This window comes from Procambarus clarkii, chromosome 4 (genome assembly GCF_040958095.1).
Source record: "Procambarus clarkii isolate CNS0578487 chromosome 4, FALCON_Pclarkii_2.0, whole genome shotgun sequence".
NCBI classification, from domain to species: domain Eukaryota; kingdom Metazoa; phylum Arthropoda; class Malacostraca; order Decapoda; family Cambaridae; genus Procambarus; species Procambarus clarkii.
The window spans coordinates 10,698,841-10,719,308 of NC_091153.1; the positions used below are offsets into that span (position 1 = coordinate 10,698,841).

The 20,468-nt window shown below is 42.5% G+C and overlaps 2 protein-coding genes across 6 annotated transcripts in view; one reads left to right on the forward strand and one right to left on the reverse strand.

Moving 5' to 3' along the window:
* The window catches only part of LOC123751624 (aminopeptidase N), a 78,300-nt gene that overhangs the window by 25,917 nt on the left and 31,915 nt on the right, over positions 1 to 20,468 (forward strand). For all 5 annotated transcript variants that reach the window (XM_045733716.2, XM_045733730.2, XM_045733736.2 and 2 more), the window contains exon 2: positions 11,707 to 11,954. In XM_045733716.2, coding sequence (XP_045589672.1) covers positions 11,724 to 11,954 — 231 coding nt within the window. In that variant the 5' untranslated portion in view covers positions 11,707 to 11,723. The remainder of the gene's footprint in view (positions 1 to 11,706; positions 11,955 to 20,468) is intronic.
* On the reverse strand, positions 679 to 3,845 carry LOC123752692 (GATA zinc finger domain-containing protein 14-like). Its single transcript, XM_045734719.2, has 2 exons — positions 3,840 to 3,845; positions 679 to 1,788 (listed from the first exon to the last, which is right to left on the reverse strand). Exons 1-2 carry the CDS (start codon positions 3,843 to 3,845, stop codon positions 679 to 681), a joined length of 1,116 nt encoding a protein of 371 aa, XP_045590675.2.

The window sequence follows — 20,468 nt, forward strand, 5'->3', positions numbered from 1 at the left end:
TCACACATTGACGCCACAGCTCACACACTGACGCCACAGCTCACACATTGACGCCAAAGCTCACTAACTGATGTACAGCTCACACACTGACGCCGCAGCTCACACACTGACGTCACAGCTCACAAAATGACGCCACAGCTCACACACTGACGCCACAGCTCACACACACTGGTCACAGCTCACACACACTGATACCATAGCTCACACACACTGGTCACAGCTCACACACTGATACCACAGCTCACAGACTGACGCCACAGCTCACACACTGATACCACAGCTCACACACACTGGTCACAGCTCACACACACTGGTCACAGCTCACACACACTGATACCATAGCTCACACACACTGACGCCACAGCTCACGCACTGATACCATAGCTCACACACACTGACGCCACAGCTCACGCACTGATACCACAGCTCACATACTGACGCCACAGCTCACATACTGACGCCACAGCTCACACACACTGGTCACAGCTCACATACTGACAGCGCTACCCATATTTCAGTAGGGAAATGTGAAAAGCAACTCTCATATGAGGACTGTAATGGCCACATTTGTATTCCCCTCGGCGCGATCATTTATAAAACTGTCGGGACAATGCAAGAGACGCGGCGGCCACCTTCTCTCCCTAATTAACACCCAGGAAATGGAATTTATTTACGATATTAGTTGGGGTTTGTAGCGTTCTCGCTCAAGTTTATGTTGGGTTTTGTAGCGTTCTCGCTCAAGTTAATGTTGGGTTTTGTAGCGTTCTCGCTCAAGTTTATGTTGGGTTTTGTAGCGTTCTCGCTCAAGTTTATGTTGGGTTTTGTAGCGTTCTCGCTCAAGTTTATGTTGGGGTTTGTAGCGTTCTCGCTCAAGTTTATGTTGGGGTTTGTAGCGTTCTCGCTCAAGTTTATGTTGGGGTTTGTAGCGTTCTCGCTCAAGTTTATGTTGGGTTTTGTAGCGTTCTCGCTCAAGTTAATGTTGGGTTTTGTAGCGTTCTCGCTCAAGTTTATGTTGGGGTTTGTAGCGTTCTCGCTCAAGTTTATGTTGGGGTTTGTAGCGTTCTCGCTCAAGTTTATGTTGGGTTTTGTAGCGTTCTCGCTCAAGTTTATGTTGGGTTTTGTAGCGTTCTCGCTCAAGTTTATGTTGGGTTTTGTAGCGTTCTCGCTCAAGTTTATGTTGGGTTTTGTAGCGTTCTCGCTCAAGTTTATGTTGGGGTTTGTAGCGTTCTCGCTCAAGTTTATGTTGGGGTTTGTAGCGTTCTCGCTCAAGTTTATGTTGGGTTTTGTAGCGTTCTCGCTCAAGTTTATGTCAGGTTTTGTAGCGTTCTCGCTCAAGTTTATGTTGGGTTTTGTAGCGTTCTCGCTCAAGTTTATGTTGGGTTTTGTAGCGTTCTCGCTCAAGTTAATGTTGGGTTTTGTAGCGTTCTCGCTCAAGTTTATGTTGGGTTTTGTAGCGTTCTCGCTCAAGTTTATGTTGGGTTTTGTAGCGTTCTCGCTCAAGTTTATGTTGGGTTTTGTAGCGTTCTCGCTCAAGTTTATGTTGGGTTTTGTAGCGTTCTCGCTCAAGTTTATGTCGGGTTTTGTAGCGTTCTCGCTCAAGTTTATGTTGGGTTTTGTAGCGTTCTCGCTCAAGTTTATGTTGGGTTTTGTAGCGTTCTCGCTCAAGTTTATGTTGGGTTTTGTAGCGTTCTCGCTCAAGTTTATGTCGGGTTTTGTAGCGTTCTCGCTCAAGTTTATGTTGGGAGAACATAAAGTTCTCTTAAATGAGAACTCATTTAAGCGTTCTCGCTTAAAGTATTGAAAGTCAAGGTAGGGGACTTATTAATCCTAAACGAAGATGCCTAAAATATATCCGAGTATCCTCCTAAAGTACTTGTAGTCACGATGTGGTCGATAGTGCAAATATAGACGTAATGGACCAATAGAAAATAAACTTTTGTTGAATTGAATTTGGAGAAATCGAAAAAGTTTATTATGCTAATGAAACCAACCTAAGCATAATATACGTCTAGGCCTAATATAGTACATATATATGTACTATACTAGGTTTAGGAATATTTAAGATTGGTTTTTAGCTATATTTTTCCGGATTCTATCAAGTAAATAGTACCAATTTCTACTTTCTATTTGTCCATTACGTCATTATATGTACGATCGTCCACATAGTTAAAATAGATACTATCATATCAAGAGGACAGTTTGGTTTAAGAAGAGTTCACTAAGTCTTTACGTAAAATAAGTACACCTGGAAGGTGCCCGAGTAGTGCAGATGCGAAATAATTGCCAACAAACCAAGCACCTAACCTTTGGCCTAACTTCGAACAAAATTATGTTTTGACAAGCATAGCCTGAGGCTGGGTTCACACCCATCCCTCGAGTGGTAATGGAATAAGTTAGAGGCATAAGTTAGACTGAGACATATATTGTATTATATTAAATAAAGATAAAAAACTTGCAACAGTAGCCTAATTCCCGGGTTATAAATTTATTGCAATGTGAACAGAGGCTTCTGGCGAAAGTAAACGTGTCCTAACGACTCCGTCCTGTGGTATAATGGCATTAGGTCTTCCAAATAATGTGGGAGTGTTAATATTTCCTTTGGCGTGTGAATCATATAACATTTACTGAGGACTGAGAGTCCACCACAAGTTTAGTGCTCCTTAACATACCTTTGTGATGTTTTCACAGATATTTGTTATTCATACTTTTGTTGGTAAACAAACAGTGGTATACTCTCACACTCTTACAGACCTTACTCTCCTACATCTCTCACTCCCCTCTGTCCCTCACACCTTTCTCTCTCACACACCCTTCTCTCTCACACACCCTTCTCTCCTCACCCACCTCTCTCTCCCAACCCATCTCTCCCTCACACTTGAGGCCTCTCTAGTGTTGAATATGCGTCACAGTACGGCACATCAAACTAATTTAGGCTAATATTGTATAATAGGATGCAATATAGCTTAATATTGCACAATACACTAATTTAGCCTAATTTAGTGTAACATAACGTTAAGCAGCAAAATGTATTTTTAAACATAATCTAAGTATTGTTGAATGGACCAACATATTGCAATACAATGATAATATTTGTACATAAATATAATGTAGCGTAGTGTATTATATTTACACCGAGAGCTGTAGCTCATTTCTCGGTGTATACAGACTGAGCGTTTACTTCAGTCCTGAACTATACACAGGACTAGTCCTACTTTTACTCTGCATCTCAGAGTTCATTTTGAAAGTGGGTTTTAATTCTTTGCTTGCCCAATTGTACAGTTGACTGTTTTGGGGGTGTCGTGGTAGAGTCCGTGGGTCGGGAGCCTCCCAGATTGGATGGCTCCAACTGTCTCCAAATGAACTAATTTATCTTTTAAACTGGTAGTGGCTCTAGAGGCAACTTTGATGATTCTTAATGCTCCTCTTGCTGATGGTGTCGTCTATATTTCCTGATTGTTTTGTCCACCTCACTGGCAGCACGTTGGACAGACTTAACGAACACGGAATCTCTGATACACAACCTACCCAATATGAATATTAGTCCTGGTCTAATTGCTGTTGACTCTTCCCTTTCACAATACATACTCAAATGCTCTAACCTTTCTAACAAACGTGATCTGATTTAAGCTTTGCCCCCGCCAAGCTCTCTTTCCTTTCTGTTCTTATGTTACTAGATTTTTTCTCCTCCCCATCTTTGCTCCTGCAGTTTTCTTTATTATTTTTTCCTTAATATTTTTAAAAGTTGTTCTTATTTATATCTTATTCCTATTCTTCTTCCTTTTTCCTTCCCTTACTTTTAACGTTTAATACACTTTTTGCCTTCATTCTCTTAATCTTACCTTCATCTGTCTCTTACCATCTCGCTCTCTTCTCTTAAAATTATCTGCCTCTTCCACTTCTTTTCAATTACACGACTTGATTATGGAAAAGATGGACAGAAACGTCGTCGGTTCTTCATTTCCAGATGTGTGGGATGGGTGTCAACTTGTAAGCCACTTTGTTGTGACTCATCGTCTGCATAATCTAATTCAGTTATTTTTTTTAATATTATCATGTTGGAAGCCTATGATTGGAGCAGCATTTTAACATCTTCAACCTCACGAATAGCTTCCTTATAAATTTGAAAAAGTTCCATAAACTTTTTCTACAGATAAATTTATATTTTTCGGTACACACAGAGATCACACCTACGTGATGCATCAAATGAACAAATCCACAAGGGCCGTGACGAGAATTCGAACCTGCATCCGGGAGCATCCCCCTCCCAGACCCGATTAAGGCAGTGTCTGGGAATGCTCTCGGACGCAGGTTCGAATCCTCGTAATGACCCTTGTGAATATGTTCATTTGTTTATATTTTTCGGTTTTGTAAGTACTAGATTTCTTCAAGGGAGTGTCCAGGGCCCATTGGCCCAAAAAACACTGAATCAAATTGCAGTTATTGTAGGGCCGGATAAATCCAGCAGCACACTGGCAGGAGTATCCAGCAACGCGCTGGCAGGTATCTAGCAACACACTGGCAGGGGTCTCCAGCAACGCACTTGCAGGGGTCTCCAGCAACACGCTGGTAGGGGTCTCCAGCACCACAGTGGCAAAGATCTCCAGCAACACACTGGTATTGGTCTCCAGCAACACACTGGTATTGGTCTCCAGCAACACACTGGTAGTGGTCTCCAGCAACACACTGGCAGGGGTCTCCAGCAACATGCCGGCAGGTTTTCACACAGGTTTCTGGACTATCCCTGGGTACGTCGGTCCAATCACCCATACTTCACTAGGTATCACAGACAAATCACAGTCTACACTGACTCGGCCCACTTGTTCCCACTGAAACACATCTTGAGTTCAGGATTTTTTCTCTCCTTCGACCAAGGTACCACCCACATCACTTCTGAGGAGTACAATTTGATTAGTAAGAAAGAAACTACACAGGTGTCAGTAAGATTGATTTGATTGTTGCCGCCGGGGGCGGTTAATTATCAGTACTCATCTTAGATTATTACATAAACAATTTCATCTATCCTTCACACCTTATAGTTACATGTCAGCTAGTTACAAAGAATGTTTTATTTCAAGAGCTATATATTTACAGTAGGTCATTATACATTAATGGTAGGTCTTATCGCTAATACATAATTGTTTGAGCAATGGAGATATTACAGTCATAGGGGAGCTGCTGTTTATTATTAGTCTTCACAATAATGAGTTTCTTAATCTCATATGTCATTTATCTACTGGGAGCGAAATATGGATACAGCGCAAGGATTTCAGGTATTTTATCCTTGATAATAAGATAGGTTGCCACATTATACAGCGTGAGCTTAGATTTATCTCTAAATGGCTCAATTTTACTACAATCCAAGATTTAGTGTTTGAGTGTGTGTCCCTGGCTTTGTCCACACACTTTACACTTTACTTCATTTAGATCCCTATACAAGCCGAACTGCCAGAGATACTTGTAGCCAAGTCTTATTCGAGCTGTGACAACATCTGTTAGTCTACTGACTTTGTTACTTGCCCCATACACATGTTTTACTTCACACATTTCATTGTGATAAACAATGGACCTGCTGATTCCAGTTTGCACTGTGTCAGTAAGATCACAGCCTTTTATCGGGGAACAGAAAATGGGGTTGGGTGCGCTTAACAGATGGCGTTAACATCGTCACTACTCCCCTCCTAAAAGAACTGAGGTCGTGTGAGCTCAACTTATAGTGTCGACATCGTCACAGAGTGTTAGGTTTTTAATAACAATATCTATATTTGACAAATGATATTTTCCTAACTCAAACAATGTGGGGTTTATTATTCTACACATATTTTTAATGTCTTTCAAATGTTTACATTCTCGTAGATATTGGTCAAGGTGGTGTCCGTCACTCCCACTGCAGATTCTGCAACTCTGCTGATCAACTGTTGTTTCCATTCCGAATCTTCATGGATATTTGTATCCAAGACGGATTCTCTCCCGCGGCCACTTCCTCTTCGTCCATAATGATTGGTACTGCCAGCTGCAACCATGTTGCATCATCGTACAGATTCACTGATTTTTGCTTCTATCCTCATTTCCTCAGTTACCGTGTCACGGTGATGTTGCCTGACAATACCTTTAATTTGTAGAAAAGTTTTGGGTATGAACTTTTCAATATGGTTACCTTCAGCGCCTTCAGTAGCCAGCACATCTGCTCGTTATTTCCAGGTCATAGCTTTCAATGCCCTGAGTCGACCTTTGCATATTCATATGAGTTGGTTGAGCTCCTCTTTCTTCCCCTTGTTAGAGCAAGGGGAAGACGTTATGGGACGTGTCAAGACGTCTCATAACACCGTGTCAAGACGTCTCATAACACCGTGCCAAGATGTCTTATAACACCTCCACGCTGTCAAGACGCCTCATAACACTTCCTTGCTCTCAAGACGTCTCATAGCACCTCCTCGCTGTCAAGACGCCTCATAACACCTCGTGGCTCCCCATTCTTTACTGATGCATTTTTGGCATTCTTTCACGCCACTTCGATCTCATTTTATTCCGGCGTGATGCCGACGCTCGCCTCTCATCCCGCCCGGGCTAACCCTTATGCGATTTTTTATAATATCTCCCTCGCGCGCTCTCTCTCTCTCTCTCTCTCCCTCCCCCTCTCTCTCTCTTGGTTACCCGATCAATTGGGCAGGACAGTAGAGCGACGGTCTCGCTTCATGCAGGTCAACGTTCAATCCTAGACTGTCCAAGTGGTTTGGCACCATTCCTTCCCCCCGTCCCATCTCAAATCGTTATCCTGATCACTTCCGAGTGCTATGTAGTCGTAATGACTTGGCGCTTTCTCCTGATAGTTCCCTTCCCCTTCTCTCTTTTGGTTTTGATTATTAGCTTTTTAAACTAAGAGTTGAGTTCATTAGAAATTGTGTTGATGTTCTCGTTGAAACTGCAAGCTAAGAGCTGTTATTCTACATCAGTTTATCTGAACATTGACCCGAGAAACATATTTTTTTTAATGAGCATATTAACAATTGTTCATGGTGAATTTGGTACAGAATGAAATTGGAGCCAGCTGTGTTCCAGAACCTTAATTCATTTCTCTCGTGTGTGTGTTTATATATATATATATATATATATATATATATATATATATATATATATATATATATATATATATATATATATATATATATATATATATATATGTCGTACCTAGTAGGCAGAACGCACTTCTCTGCCTACTATGCAAGGCTCGATTTGCCTAATAAGCCAAGTTTTCATGAATTAATTGTTTTTCGACTACCTAACCTAACTTTTTCGGCTACCTAACCTAACCTAACCTATAAAGATAGGTTAGGTTAGGTTAGGTAGGGTTGGTTAGGTTCGGTCATATATCTACGTTAATTTTAACTCCAATAAAAAAGAATTGACCTCATACATAATGAAATGGGTAGCTTTATCATTTCATAAGAATAAAATTAGAGAAAATATATTAATTCAGTAAAACTTGGCTTATTAGGCAAATCGGGCCTTGCATAGTAGGCCGAGAAGTGCGTTCTGGCTACTAGGTACGACATATATATATATATATATATATATATATATATATATATATATATATATATATATATATATATATATATATATATATATATATATATATATGCGAACAAGCCTGAATGGTCCCCTGGACAATATGCAACTGAAAACTCACACCCCAGAAGTGACTCGAACCCATACTCCCAGAAGCCACGCAACTGGTATGTACAAGACGCCTTAATCCACTTGACCATCACGACCGGACATAATGAGGTGATAGCCGAGGCTATTTGAACCACCCCACCGCCGGCACTCGGATAGTAATCTTGGGCATAGCATTTTACCAAATCACCTCATTCTTTGGGGCACACGTGAGGAACACAAATGCGAACAAGCCTGAATGGTCCCCAGGACAATATGCAACTGAAAACTCACACCCCAGAAGTGACTCGAACCCATACTCCCAGAAGCCACGCAACTGGTATGTACAAGACGCCTTAATCCACTTGACCATCACGACCGGACATAATGAGGTGATAGCCGAGGCTATTTGAACCACCCCACCGCCGGCACTCGGATAGTAATCTTGGGCATAGCATTTTACCAAATCACCTCATTCTTTGGGGCACACGTGAGGAACACAAATGCGAACAAGCCTGAATGGTCCCCAGGACAATATGCAACTGAAAACTCAAGGTGATTTGGTAAAAACCAAGGTGATTTGGTAAAATGCTATGCCCAAGATTACTATCCGAGTGCCGGCGGTGGGGTGGTTCAAATAGCCTCGGCTATCACCTCATTATGTCCGGTCGTGATGGTCAAGTGGATTAAGGCGTCTTGTACATACCAGTTGCGTGGCTTCTGGGAGTATGGGTTCGAGTCACTTCTGGGGTGTGAGTTTTCAGTTGCATATTGTCCTGGGGACCATTCAGGCTTGTTCGCATTTGTGTTCCTCACGTGTGCCCCAAAGAATGAGGTGATTTGGTAAAATGCTATGCCCAAGATTACTATCCGAGTGCCGGCGGTGGGGTGGTTCAAATAGCCTCGGCTATCACCTCATTATGTCCGGTCGTGATGGTCAAGTGGATTAAGGCGTCTTGTATATACCAGTTGCGTGGCTTCTGGGAGTATGGGTTCGAGTCACTTCTGGGGTGTGAGTTTTCAGTTGCATATTGTCCTGGGGACCATTCAGGCTTGTTCGCATTTGTGTTCCTCACGTGTGCCCCAAAGAATGAGGTGATTTGGTAAAATGCTATGCCCAAGATTACTATCCGAGTGCCGGCGGTGGGGTGGTTCAAATAGCCTCGGCTATCACCTCATTATGTCCGGTCGTGATGGTCAAGTGGATTAAGGCGTCTTGTACATACCAGTTGCGTGGCTTCTGGGAGTATGGGTTCGAGTCACTTCTGGGGTGTGAGTTTTCAGTTGCATATTGTCCTGGGGACCATTCAGGCTTGTTCGCATTTGTGTTCCTCACGTGTGCCCCAAAGAATGAGGTGATTTGGTAAAATGCTATGCCCAAGATTACTATCCGAGTGCCGGCGGTGGGGTGGTTCAAATAGCCTCGGCTATCACCTCATTATGTCCGGTCGTGATGGTCAAGTGGATTAAGGCGTCTTGTACATACCAGTTGCGTGGCTTCTGGGAGTATGGGTTCGAGTCACTTCTGGGGTGTGAGTTTTCAGTTGCGTATTGTCCTGGGGACCATTCAGGCTTGTTCGCATTTGTGTTCCTCACGTGTGCCCCAAAGAATGAGGTGATTTGGTAAAATGCTATGCCCAAGATTACTATCCGAGTGCCGGCGGTGGGGTGGTTCAAATAGCCTCGGCTATCACCTCATTATGTCCGGTCGTGATGGTCAAGTGGATTAAGGCGTCTTGTACATACCAGTTGCGTGGCTTCTGGGAGTATGGGTTCGAGTCACTTCTGGGGTGTGAGTTTTCAGTTATATATATATATATATATATATATATATATATATATATATATATATATATATATATATATATATATATATATATATATACATATATATATATATACACACGATATATACCGATTATGTGCCTCTGTAACCCTTTCCACCACCGCCCACGCGATGGATATGGGGTGCATAATAAAGAAAGAAATTGATTGATTAATTCAAATGGGATTCATCCTGGGAATAAATTATCGCTGATGGAGCAATGTTCTTGAGAATATTACAGCTGATGGCTGAGCGCCTTTTATTGTTGTTGCCAACTTCTGCTTGTCTACAATATTTGGGCCAGGTGGTAAATTTTGAGAACATATTGGCCTTATACATAACAGTAAGACCACCAACATTGTTGCAGTTTTGAAGGCTCTAACGTACTGACCAGTCAAACCAGATTCAACCAACACTAGAAACGAACCTTTTTGCACAGCTCTCTGACTTGTCCAGAATTTTGATAAATGATGGGGAAATGGCATCGAAGAGAGTGATTGAAGATAAATTGTTCTTATTATTAGGCTTGACAGCACCTTCCCTGTAGAATGTACGCGATGTGATTTAGGACTGTAAACTTCTTGACTGCCATGCTTGCAGGTTCCGTATGTAGATCTTCACAGTCACTGAAGATGTCAACTTCGCTGAGCACTAGATGTTTTCCTCTCATTCATGTGTCTGTTCCAGGCTCTGTGTCACGCAGTTAAATTTGATCATCGCCTGAGTTTTCACCGCCGTAAATGTTACCTGGCATGGTCTTCTTCAGGAAGAAATTGCTGAAAATGGAAATAATGAGTCTCGTAGCAGTTGGTATTTCTTTGTTTCCATATGTGAAGTAGTGAGTGCAGTCATTAGCTTAGGCCAGAACTTTATGAATGAGAATCAATAGATCGTTGACAATTCTTAGTCAGTTCTTGAAGGTAGTCCCTTATTACCTGTAGAATGGACCCTTATGAACCAAGTGCCTGAAGCCCTTGGTGCCTTTCATGGTAGAAGTACCTGCAATATCATAGCTGATCTTAGAGTCATCAATGATTAATGCCATATAATAGGAAGGTTGAACAAGAGACAGTAGCAGAACGACGCTTGCTGTTACCGTAGTGTCCAGACACCACTGTGGTGTTGTGTGAGTAGTGTCCGGACAACACTGTGGTGTCGTGAGTGAGAGTAGTGTCTGGACACCACTGTGGTGTCGTGAGTGAGAGTAGTGTCCGGACACCACTGTGGTGTCGTGAGTGAGAGTAGTGTCCGGACACCACTGTGGTGTTGTGAGTGTGAGTAGTGTCCAGACACCACTGTGGTGTCGTGAGTGAGAGTAGTGTCCGGACACCACTGTGGTGTTGTGAGTGTGAGTAGTGTCCAGACACCACTGTGGTGTTGTGTGAGTAGTGTCCGGACACCACTGTGGTGTCGTGAGTGAGAGTAGTGTCCGGACACCACTGTGGTGTCGTGAGTGAGAGTAGTGTCCGGACACCACTGTGGTGTCGTGAGTGAGAGTAGTGTCCGGATATCACTGTGGTGTTATGAGAGTAGTGTCCGCACATCACTGTGGTGTTGTGAGAGTAGTGTCCGGACATCACTGTGGTGTTGTGAGAGTAGTGTCCGGACATCACTGTGGTGTCGTGAGTGAGAATAGTGTCCGGACACCGCATCTCTTCATCGCTAACGTTAGCAGAGACGTCTTGTTGCCACTCACTTCCTCTGTATCCTCCATTATTTCCATCAGATCATTCAGGAAGACACCCTTTGTTACCACTAATGCATAAATAAATCCAGTTTGCACTGAGAGTTGAAGGCATGTTGAATAGGAGGCAGACACGGTTTTCCCATGATGGTTACGTGAGCACTGAGAGACTTTAATTGTTCATGGCCACACTCTCCCCTGGAGACCTTTGGCGGCTGGAGACAGCATCCATACATTAGTTGCCTTCATTTCCACTGACACTATGAACCTTACGTATCAGTAACATCCTACGCGCAAACTGCATTGTGAAGGTTAAACTTCTGTGTTGGTTTTTACATGTGATATGGAGGGAGTTTGTTAACAATCAGAACATTATGGGGTTAATATACCATATCATTTCATCTATTGGTTGTGTATTCTGGGAGCAGGTAACCTAGGAGCGTTGGAATACATAAAACGCATGATTGTAATGTTATAATCATAATAGGGAGTGAAGTAGGCCTGCCACTGCTGTCCTTCCCACTCTCTTCTGTACCTTCTACAGACATCTGCAACAGGCGCATGATGACTGGCTCCCGCCGAGCCGGAGACGTGCTGGCTATGGAGGGCAATCATCCAGATCATGTCTTGGCGTTCGGGAAGACCAAAGGCTGCTACGTCAGCAGAAGCGTGGCCGTCCTGCTGGGCGTCTTCTTCGTCAGTGGGCTGGTGGCCACGGGGCTCCTGGTCTACTACTACGCGCCACAGGGGACGGACCCTAATCAGGAGTCACTCTTGCTCTCTAAAACACAGGTAATGTTTTCAACTAATGTATTTTTACTTGATTTACATATTTAAAATCAGATATTTTTCTTGAGTTCCTGATTATACCCGCTCTGGAGATTATACCCGGTGGTGCCCGGGGTCTTTAACCGTTTGTCTTTATCTCTCCCTCCATCCCAATCTTCCTCTCTCCCATTCTATCATCCTTACCCCTCTCCATCCCTCCCTCTATCCCATTCTCTCTTTCTTACTCATTTTCCTTTCCTCTCTACCTGGTCGACCTCACATTCTTCCAACCACCTCTTGGGTGGCTTAATCGCCATTAATCAATTATCATCAAAAGAATCACACAATCTAGAGCTGTCAATCATCCTAAATTGGATACCAAGCTACATTGGTATAGATGGTAATGAAAAGGCAGGCTCACTAGCAAAAATTGCCACTGCTTTAACTCTTGTACAGGTTAAAATAGCTCCAAGTTTCTCACAGATTAAGGAACAAACCAAGAAGAAAATATTCCCAACTATCAAAAGTAGCCGCAGAGCTAAAGTAGTGGAATGCAGACCCACTACGATGTGGTACAAAAGCCCTCTGGATACTCCTCTTTCAAGTCTGGCAAAAAGATATCCAGCGACATTGCAGTAGCCATACACAGACTCAGACTTGGCTACAAGTGCTTCTGAGAGGTAAAAAAAAAAAAACAATAGTTAAAGTGTATCATATCTGTGGAACAGATGCAGATGTGCCGTTATTACACTACTTACTGGAATGTGAAGCAACTGAATTACACACAGAAATCACAATAGCGTGATGTATCAAATGAACAAATCCACAAGGGCTGTGACGAGGATTCGAACCTGCGTCTAAGAGCATCCCAGATGCTGCCTTAATCGACTGAGCTACGACATGGTATAAGAATTACAACCAGAAATTCTACTTAATTTATTTGGATCCTGCAGCCTCTCCGAGACACAAACCAGGATTTTACACAATTCCCCATGCACTCGAGCTATGTCAATAGGCTGGTCTACCTCTTCGCCCTTACTTCATTACACACAGAAATCACAATAGCGTGATGTGCTATTGTGATGACATAATGAAATCACATTACGCTATTGTGATTTCTGTGTGTAATGAAGTAAGGGCAAAGAGGTAGAATAGCCTATTGACATAGCTCGAGTGCATGGGGAAATTGTGTAAAATCCTGGTTTGTGTTTCGGAGAGGCTGCAGGGTCCAAGTAAATTCAGTAGAATTTCTGGTTGCAATTCTTATACCATGTCGTAGCTCAGTCGATTAAGGCAGCGTCTGGGATGCTCTTGGACGCAGGTTCGAATCCTCGTCACGGCCGTTATGAATTTGAAGCAACTGAAGCCTTGTGCATCAAATTCTACATTCATCCAACAAGAGCAGCTGCATTAAGTGCAAAATCCACAGCGACTACAATAGTTAAAAAAACAGTTGAAGAATGGGACACGCTAGTGAACATTGTGCATCTATATCCGCTACCAAGATAATGTTATTAAAACAAAAGATTAAAACCAGTCCGTTAAAAACAAATGGGAAAAACAGGAGGAAATCCCACCTCCATTTGAAACTCTGACCCAAATATCACTGTAACAAGGTTATCGTGAATGACCAAACTCAATTACGGGCTCACTATAGCCTGCGCTACACGACATTTTTGTTTCAGGTAGCTAAATCTAAAACAACAACTACAACGAATCTCGTCTAGATCCAAGAGTAGTTCAGTACAGACGCTTGAGAGATACCACACGTCTTCAACATTCACCAGCAACAATGTAACACTGGACGTGTCCAGTTCCAACTCTCACAAGACGCTTCATCTTCGGCACAGAGCAGACAGCCAGACTCTAGCCGCATCGAGCTTCCACGCTCTTGTCTCGCACTCAGCTCCTCGACTCTTCCCGCATTCAGAGCGCCACGCTTCACAAGCTCACCTTTGCATTCAAGCTTTCTAACCCCGGCTTCACTCAGCTCTCTGCCCTGCTCCAGCTTTCGTCTCAATGTTTACGACACTTCAATACACTGCCAACAAAACGACTGCTGTAACCAAGACTATACTAAATAAATATAAAAAATACTAATCTAATCAACCAAATAAGTACACAAATGTACGTTACAATTCAATCAATATTATCGATTTTGAATCAATGTTCAATCGACATTATCGAAGATGAAGCAACGTTTAATCAATTTTATCGATTACGACTCAACGTTGATTCAGCGTCCATGACAGACGAAGTATAAGTTAAAAAGCATTCTATGGGCAGTCAAACCTTCATAGGTCTCATTGGTTGTTACAATAGGAGATAATGTAGGCATCCATCAGTCATAGGAGACTATGGAGCTGCGCTCTGGAGTGGCATCTCCAGGCTGCAAAGCCAGGGTAGGTTGATATGGAAAAGCTGTCACCCAAGCAACAGGTTCCCTCTCTCCACGGCGCCAAAAGTCTCCATTGGAAAGGCAAACGCCAATACGATTGGTTCCAGCGCCGTCGTATGAACTGTCAGGATGAGGTTGAAGGCAAGAACGAACTGCCCTAGGGGCTCCAGTTCCGGAGGTAACCTCGAACTTTGTAAAAGAAGGCGCAGGGACTCCAAACCCGGAGACCGCCGTGGTCAGGGCCGGAGAAGAACGACCCCAGCCTCCCGAAGCAGAGCTTGTGCCGCACGAGCCCCGCACCTATGGTTTCCAGAAAGAGATCGTCACAGTCTCCTTTCACCCGAGGGCCGGTTTCCTTCACGACTAAGCAGAAGGAAGAGTAATAATTAATAATTAGTTATATTATTATTATAATAATCCTACTTTTAAGAAAGCAGGGGAGTCGACCCCAACCACCATATGACACTCACTAAACAATCACAAGTCACCATAGAAAGCTGCGTGAGGCTAACCGCAGAGTCTAGCCTCGCACATTGGACAAACATACAGTTTCTCTGATAAATATAAAAACTTCATCTGTCAATCTTTCTGTTCAGACACTTGGGCTAACCTCACCCAATCTTTAACTTAACAGTAATTGTTTAACATAGTGCCACCACAATGACGTTTGCTCTGGCACGTAGGTTCCACATTTTGTCATTACTATATCATAACATAGTATAGCCTCACACATTGGACAATAATACTTTCTCTGATAAACATAAAAACTTCATCTGTCTATGGCTGGAGTCCAGATCCTTGGGCTAACCTCACCAAATCTTTAACTTAACAGTAATTGCTTAACAGCCAGTGACCACCACCATGACGTTTGCTCTGGCACGTAGGTTCCACATTTTTTCATTAATATATCATAACATAGTCTAGTCTCAAACATTGGACAAACATACATTTTCTCTGATAAACATTAAAACTTCATCTGTCAATATCTCTGTTTGTGGCTGGAGTCCAGATCATTGGGCTAACCTCGCCCAATCTAAACAGTAATTGCTTAACAGACATGACGTTTGCTCTGGCACGTAGGTTCCACATTTTTTCATTACTATATCATAACATAGTATAAAGTATAACATAGTCTAGCCTCACACATTGGACAAACATACATTTTCTCTGATAAACATAAAAACTTCATCTGTCTATCATTATTTGTGGCTGGAGTCCAGATCCTTAGGCTAACCTCTCCCAGTCTTTAACTTTACAGTAATTGCTTTTAACAGACATAGTGCCACAGTGACGTTTGCTCTGGCACGTTGGGTCCACATTTTTTCATTACTATATCATAACATAGTCTAGCCTCACACATTGGACAAACATACATTTTCTCTGATAAACATGAAAACTTCATCTGTCAATCTTTCTGTTTGTGGCTGGAGTCCAGATCCTTGGGCTAACCTTACCCAATCTTTAACTTAACAATAATTGCTTTTGGGAACGTGCACGACATCAGTGTGTAGGAAATAGCATGAAGGAAGCAAGTACCACAATGACCACCATCATAACGTTTGCTCTGGCACGTTGGTTCCACATTTTTTCATTACTATATCATAACATCGTATAAAGTATAAAATAGTCTAGTCTCACACATTGGACAAACATACATTTTCTCTGATAAACATTAAAACTTCATCTGTCAATCTTTCTGTTTGTGGCTGGAGTCCAGATCCTTGAGCTAACCTCACCCACTCTTTAACTTAACAGACATAGTGCCAACACAATGACGTTTGCTCTGGCACGTAGGTTCCACATTTTTTCATTACTGTATCATAACATAGTATAAAGTATAACATAGTCTAGCCTCACATATTGGACAAACATACATTTTCTCTGATAAACATGAAAACTTCATCTGTCTATCTTTCTGTTTGTGGCTGGAGTCCAAATCCTTGGGCTAACCTCACCCAATCTTTAACTTAACAGTAATTGCTTTTGGGAACGTGCCCGAAATCAGTGTGTAGGGAATGGCATGAAGGAAGCAAGTACCACAAGACATAGTGCCGCAGTGACCACCACCATGACGTTAGCTCTGGCACATTAGTTCCACATTTTTTCATTACTATATAAAAAGTAGTATGTGCTGCTTTACCTCCTATTATTTGTTGTATTGAAAATAAATTGCATTTTAATTATTTTTTGAGGCTTGTTTCTGACAGATACTTTTATCAGATATTCCATTTAATAATATCATGAAGGAAGTATAACTTACCTTGATGTCATCATCAACTATGTGAGATAAAGAAGATACTAAAAGACATGGGCATAGGAACTATCTGGTCACCGCCAAGTACCCTATCTATAATCTATACTATAAAATACTGTCCTATTTGTCAGTCTGTTTTTCGGTCCAAAGCTGGAGGCCCTGCAACGCATCCTTACACACAGAGTACATTGCTTTAGAAGGTCAAACCCCACCCTGATCCGGTGCACTATACCGGTAAGAGATGGGAGACCTCTTAAGGAAAGTGCAACCCTCTAGACAAGGCCCTCTTGCACCTAGCATTGTCGGGAGGGTAAACATTGAGCAGCAACAAGAGCCACCATGATCTACCGAATCAAGGTACGATTTAGAGGGGACCGGGCCCTGTTACACCATTGGATGTCGTCGTCGATGATGAAGGACTCCCTCAACTGCTGTTCAGCAGTGGCGAGGCCGTACAACGTCTATTTGACCCCATCAACCTTACTGTTCTCGAGGAGGCGTACATGTTCCTCACCCCACCACGACACTACCTCGCAGCCAGGACGTTTTTTGTCTGGAGAGTGAGCTCCCTCCTCTCGAAAAAAGTTGCCACCGACGTCGCCACCAGTATAACCGAACAGAACCCTTCCTTGACTGCTGTCACTGTAAAATTCATCCCTGTGCAGGACAGCCACCTCTCCACCATGAAGGTCAGCTTCACTTCGCCTGAGGAAGCTACTTCTGCTACCACCAACGGCTTCCGGTGCTTCGGCCTCGCTTGCACACCCCGGCAAATCAGCAAAGAACGCTACTACCAGCTTCGACAATGCTTTAAGTGCTAAAGCTGTGAGCACTTTACGAAACAATGTCCTTCTCAGGACCAACGGTGCAGCAAGTACGCCGAGAATCACCACTTCAAACAATGCACCAATGACTTCCTCCAATGCCTTCTCTGCCAAGGCCACCATACTGCCGTCTCTGCCGAGTGCCCTCGAAGACGTGAGGAATTACAGATGTTCGACGCCAGGCAAGCCAACACTACTCGTCGTGAACCATCAACTTTCAACGTTCAAGCCGCCAACTTTCCTCTGCTTCCGGGTGGGGGCGGAGCTTCTGCACAGTCTGCACGTAATTGGGGGCTTGGGTCCCAGTCCAACCAATCATCGATGCAGCCACAACCCTTCTCTGGTCAATCAACAAGCCAGACTTCACCACACCAGATGCTGCTCCCCAACAGAAATCTCAGTGCTATAATGGGACTCATCCGCACTGCTGAAATGATTGCAGGCACAAACATCAAGGAATTCGTACGAATTCTAAACATCCTATACACTGACAATGGTCTACCAACTTTTACTGTTCCTGAAGAACTCTTCACAACTACAGTCTCAGCCACCGCTAGTGCTACGACCTCAGCCACAAATACTACTTCTGCCCCTGACATCACCATCTCTCCAAATGCATTGGCAGATATCCTTTCTGCTGATGCCCACCCTCTGCAACCTGCTACAGCTTCTGCTACAGATCCTGCAATATCTTTGCACACTGCTACTTCAGACTAACCATCTACTGCTCTAGTTGTACCTGTGACTACACCAGCTTCACAGGAACCTACACCTGATGCTTCTGCAGACCTCCACCTGTCTTCTGATGACGATTCTATTGCCTTTGTCGACGTTATAGAACATTCACCAAACCCGGCCTCGAATGAAGAGGAAATCGTTTCTCCAGCAGTGAATGCATTACTGCTACAACGTGACACCATTCCAGCCGGATCTCCGGCGTTATATATAACATGAAAGCCAATGAATACAAGCAGAGTCCTCCTGAGTTTACTGCGAGGTGCATTCTTGACAACGACACAATCTACACGGAATGTGATGAATCTATACTGGAACCCGAACTCTTCCCCGAAGACTACGCTGAGTACAAGAAACATCAAATGACTACACGAAGCATGAAAAAAAATAGAAGAAGAAGCACCACATAGAAGAAGATAGAAGAAAGAAGACAGACGTCTCTACCTTGAATGAAGAAGCCCTGCCATTGACACCTTTCAGACCCGTCTCCCAGCCTAGCTAGATGGTGGGTTGTTTTCAGCATCGACTTAAGACATGCAGCTGGGTCAAGCCCTGGCACTTTTCTCTTCAACTTCAGCATTTCCTCTCACCGACTTCTCTTCAGCTGTCCCCACTTCAAGGCTCGCCACATGGAGATCTCCTGTATTATTCGATTCGCATCCTCCGATTAGAGTACGTTTACTAAATAAACGTACTGTCCAATCGGAGGTTAATACTAAACGTAATAAGTACATTCTTAAATAAGAATTAATAATGCTAAATACGATCTAATACTAAATATAATAAGTATACTACTTATTAATCATCCCATATATGTAAATACTAAATAATAAGTACATTCCTTACTGTCTGCATGTACATAAATACGCTTAATTATGCCATTACATTTACCTCCCCATATTCTGTTAAGACACTCAAAATTTTAGGATGGAGTTTGTATATTAAAGTCTTTAGACGCAAGGTTTAAATATAAAGAATTTCTTTCTTAATTTTATTAAACAATAGAGATTTTATACAAAATTTGAAAATATCCCGAATTACTTTATAATTTATTGAAAGATTTTAGTTTTGTTTCATTAGTTTTATAAAACTATAATATCAATATAGCTATAGATTAAGAATTAACTGTAATTAAGAAGCAATAAAATGCTTGTTCTACACGAAGAAGGTTAGGTTTGGTCGTGGTTTCCTATACAGATTTTCAGGTAAACTCTAATATTTACAATATTTTGGTGCGATTCTGGCGATTAAGTGTATTTATGTACTAAGCCGGTAGTCTGGATTGTACTTATTACATTTAGTGTTAAAACGTACTGTCTATTCGGAGGAGGGGCTGGGCCAGATGCTTGGGGCTAACCTCACCCAATTTGGCAGAAGAAATGGTCTGGGGTACCAAAATTAAAAAACGAACAACGTGACAGTGGTCACATTCAGATCTCCACGACGATTTTTGGCACAGCTATATATTTTCAAAACTAACTAATTAAAACTATTTTTCCTTATAGGAATATGCAAGAGTATTCAATGATCTTGAGAAAATTAACATAAATTTTATGCTGTTAATAACTTGCCCGTACTCACATAAAACAGACGATTCTTCCACTCCTTCACAAGCTTTTTACCAGAGAAAGGGGTAACTATTCTTTTTCTAGTTTTTCGCACTACTGAGCTCCTCTCATTGACGACAACCCACACATTAAACAATTATATTTTTATGAGAGAGAGAGAGAATAAAGGAGATAAGAGACAGACACAGACAGGCAGATGGTAGATTAATGGATTTGCCCATTAGATTTAGTTTTTACGTCTCCGTGGTGTAGTGGTAAGACACTCGCCTGGCGTTCCGCGAGCGCTTTGTCATGGGTTCGTATCCTGGCTGGGGAAGATTTACTGGGCACAAATCCTTAACTGTAGCCTCTGTTTAACTCAACAGTAAAATGTGTACTTGGTTGTAACAACGATTCTTCGCGGCGGGGATCGTATTCCAGGGACCTGCCCGAAACGCTACGCGTACTAGTGGCTGTACAAGAATATAACAACTCTTGTATATATCTAACAAAAAATGGATGGGTAGATAGATAAGTAGATGGACAGATTGATGAATTGGTGGATAAAGGTATACATAGATAGAAATAGAGGAACAGAGAAGGGATGTGTAGCCATATGGTCGAATGCCGTATAAATTCCCATTTATTTATCGCTATTTTTCATAATTTTCATGGAGTTGCCTTTGGTGAAATAATGCCGGCTCTACCCGGGCACCACCGGGTAAGATTCTGAACGACTTTTCAAATTAAAAAAATATTTATATTTTCTTATGATGGCTA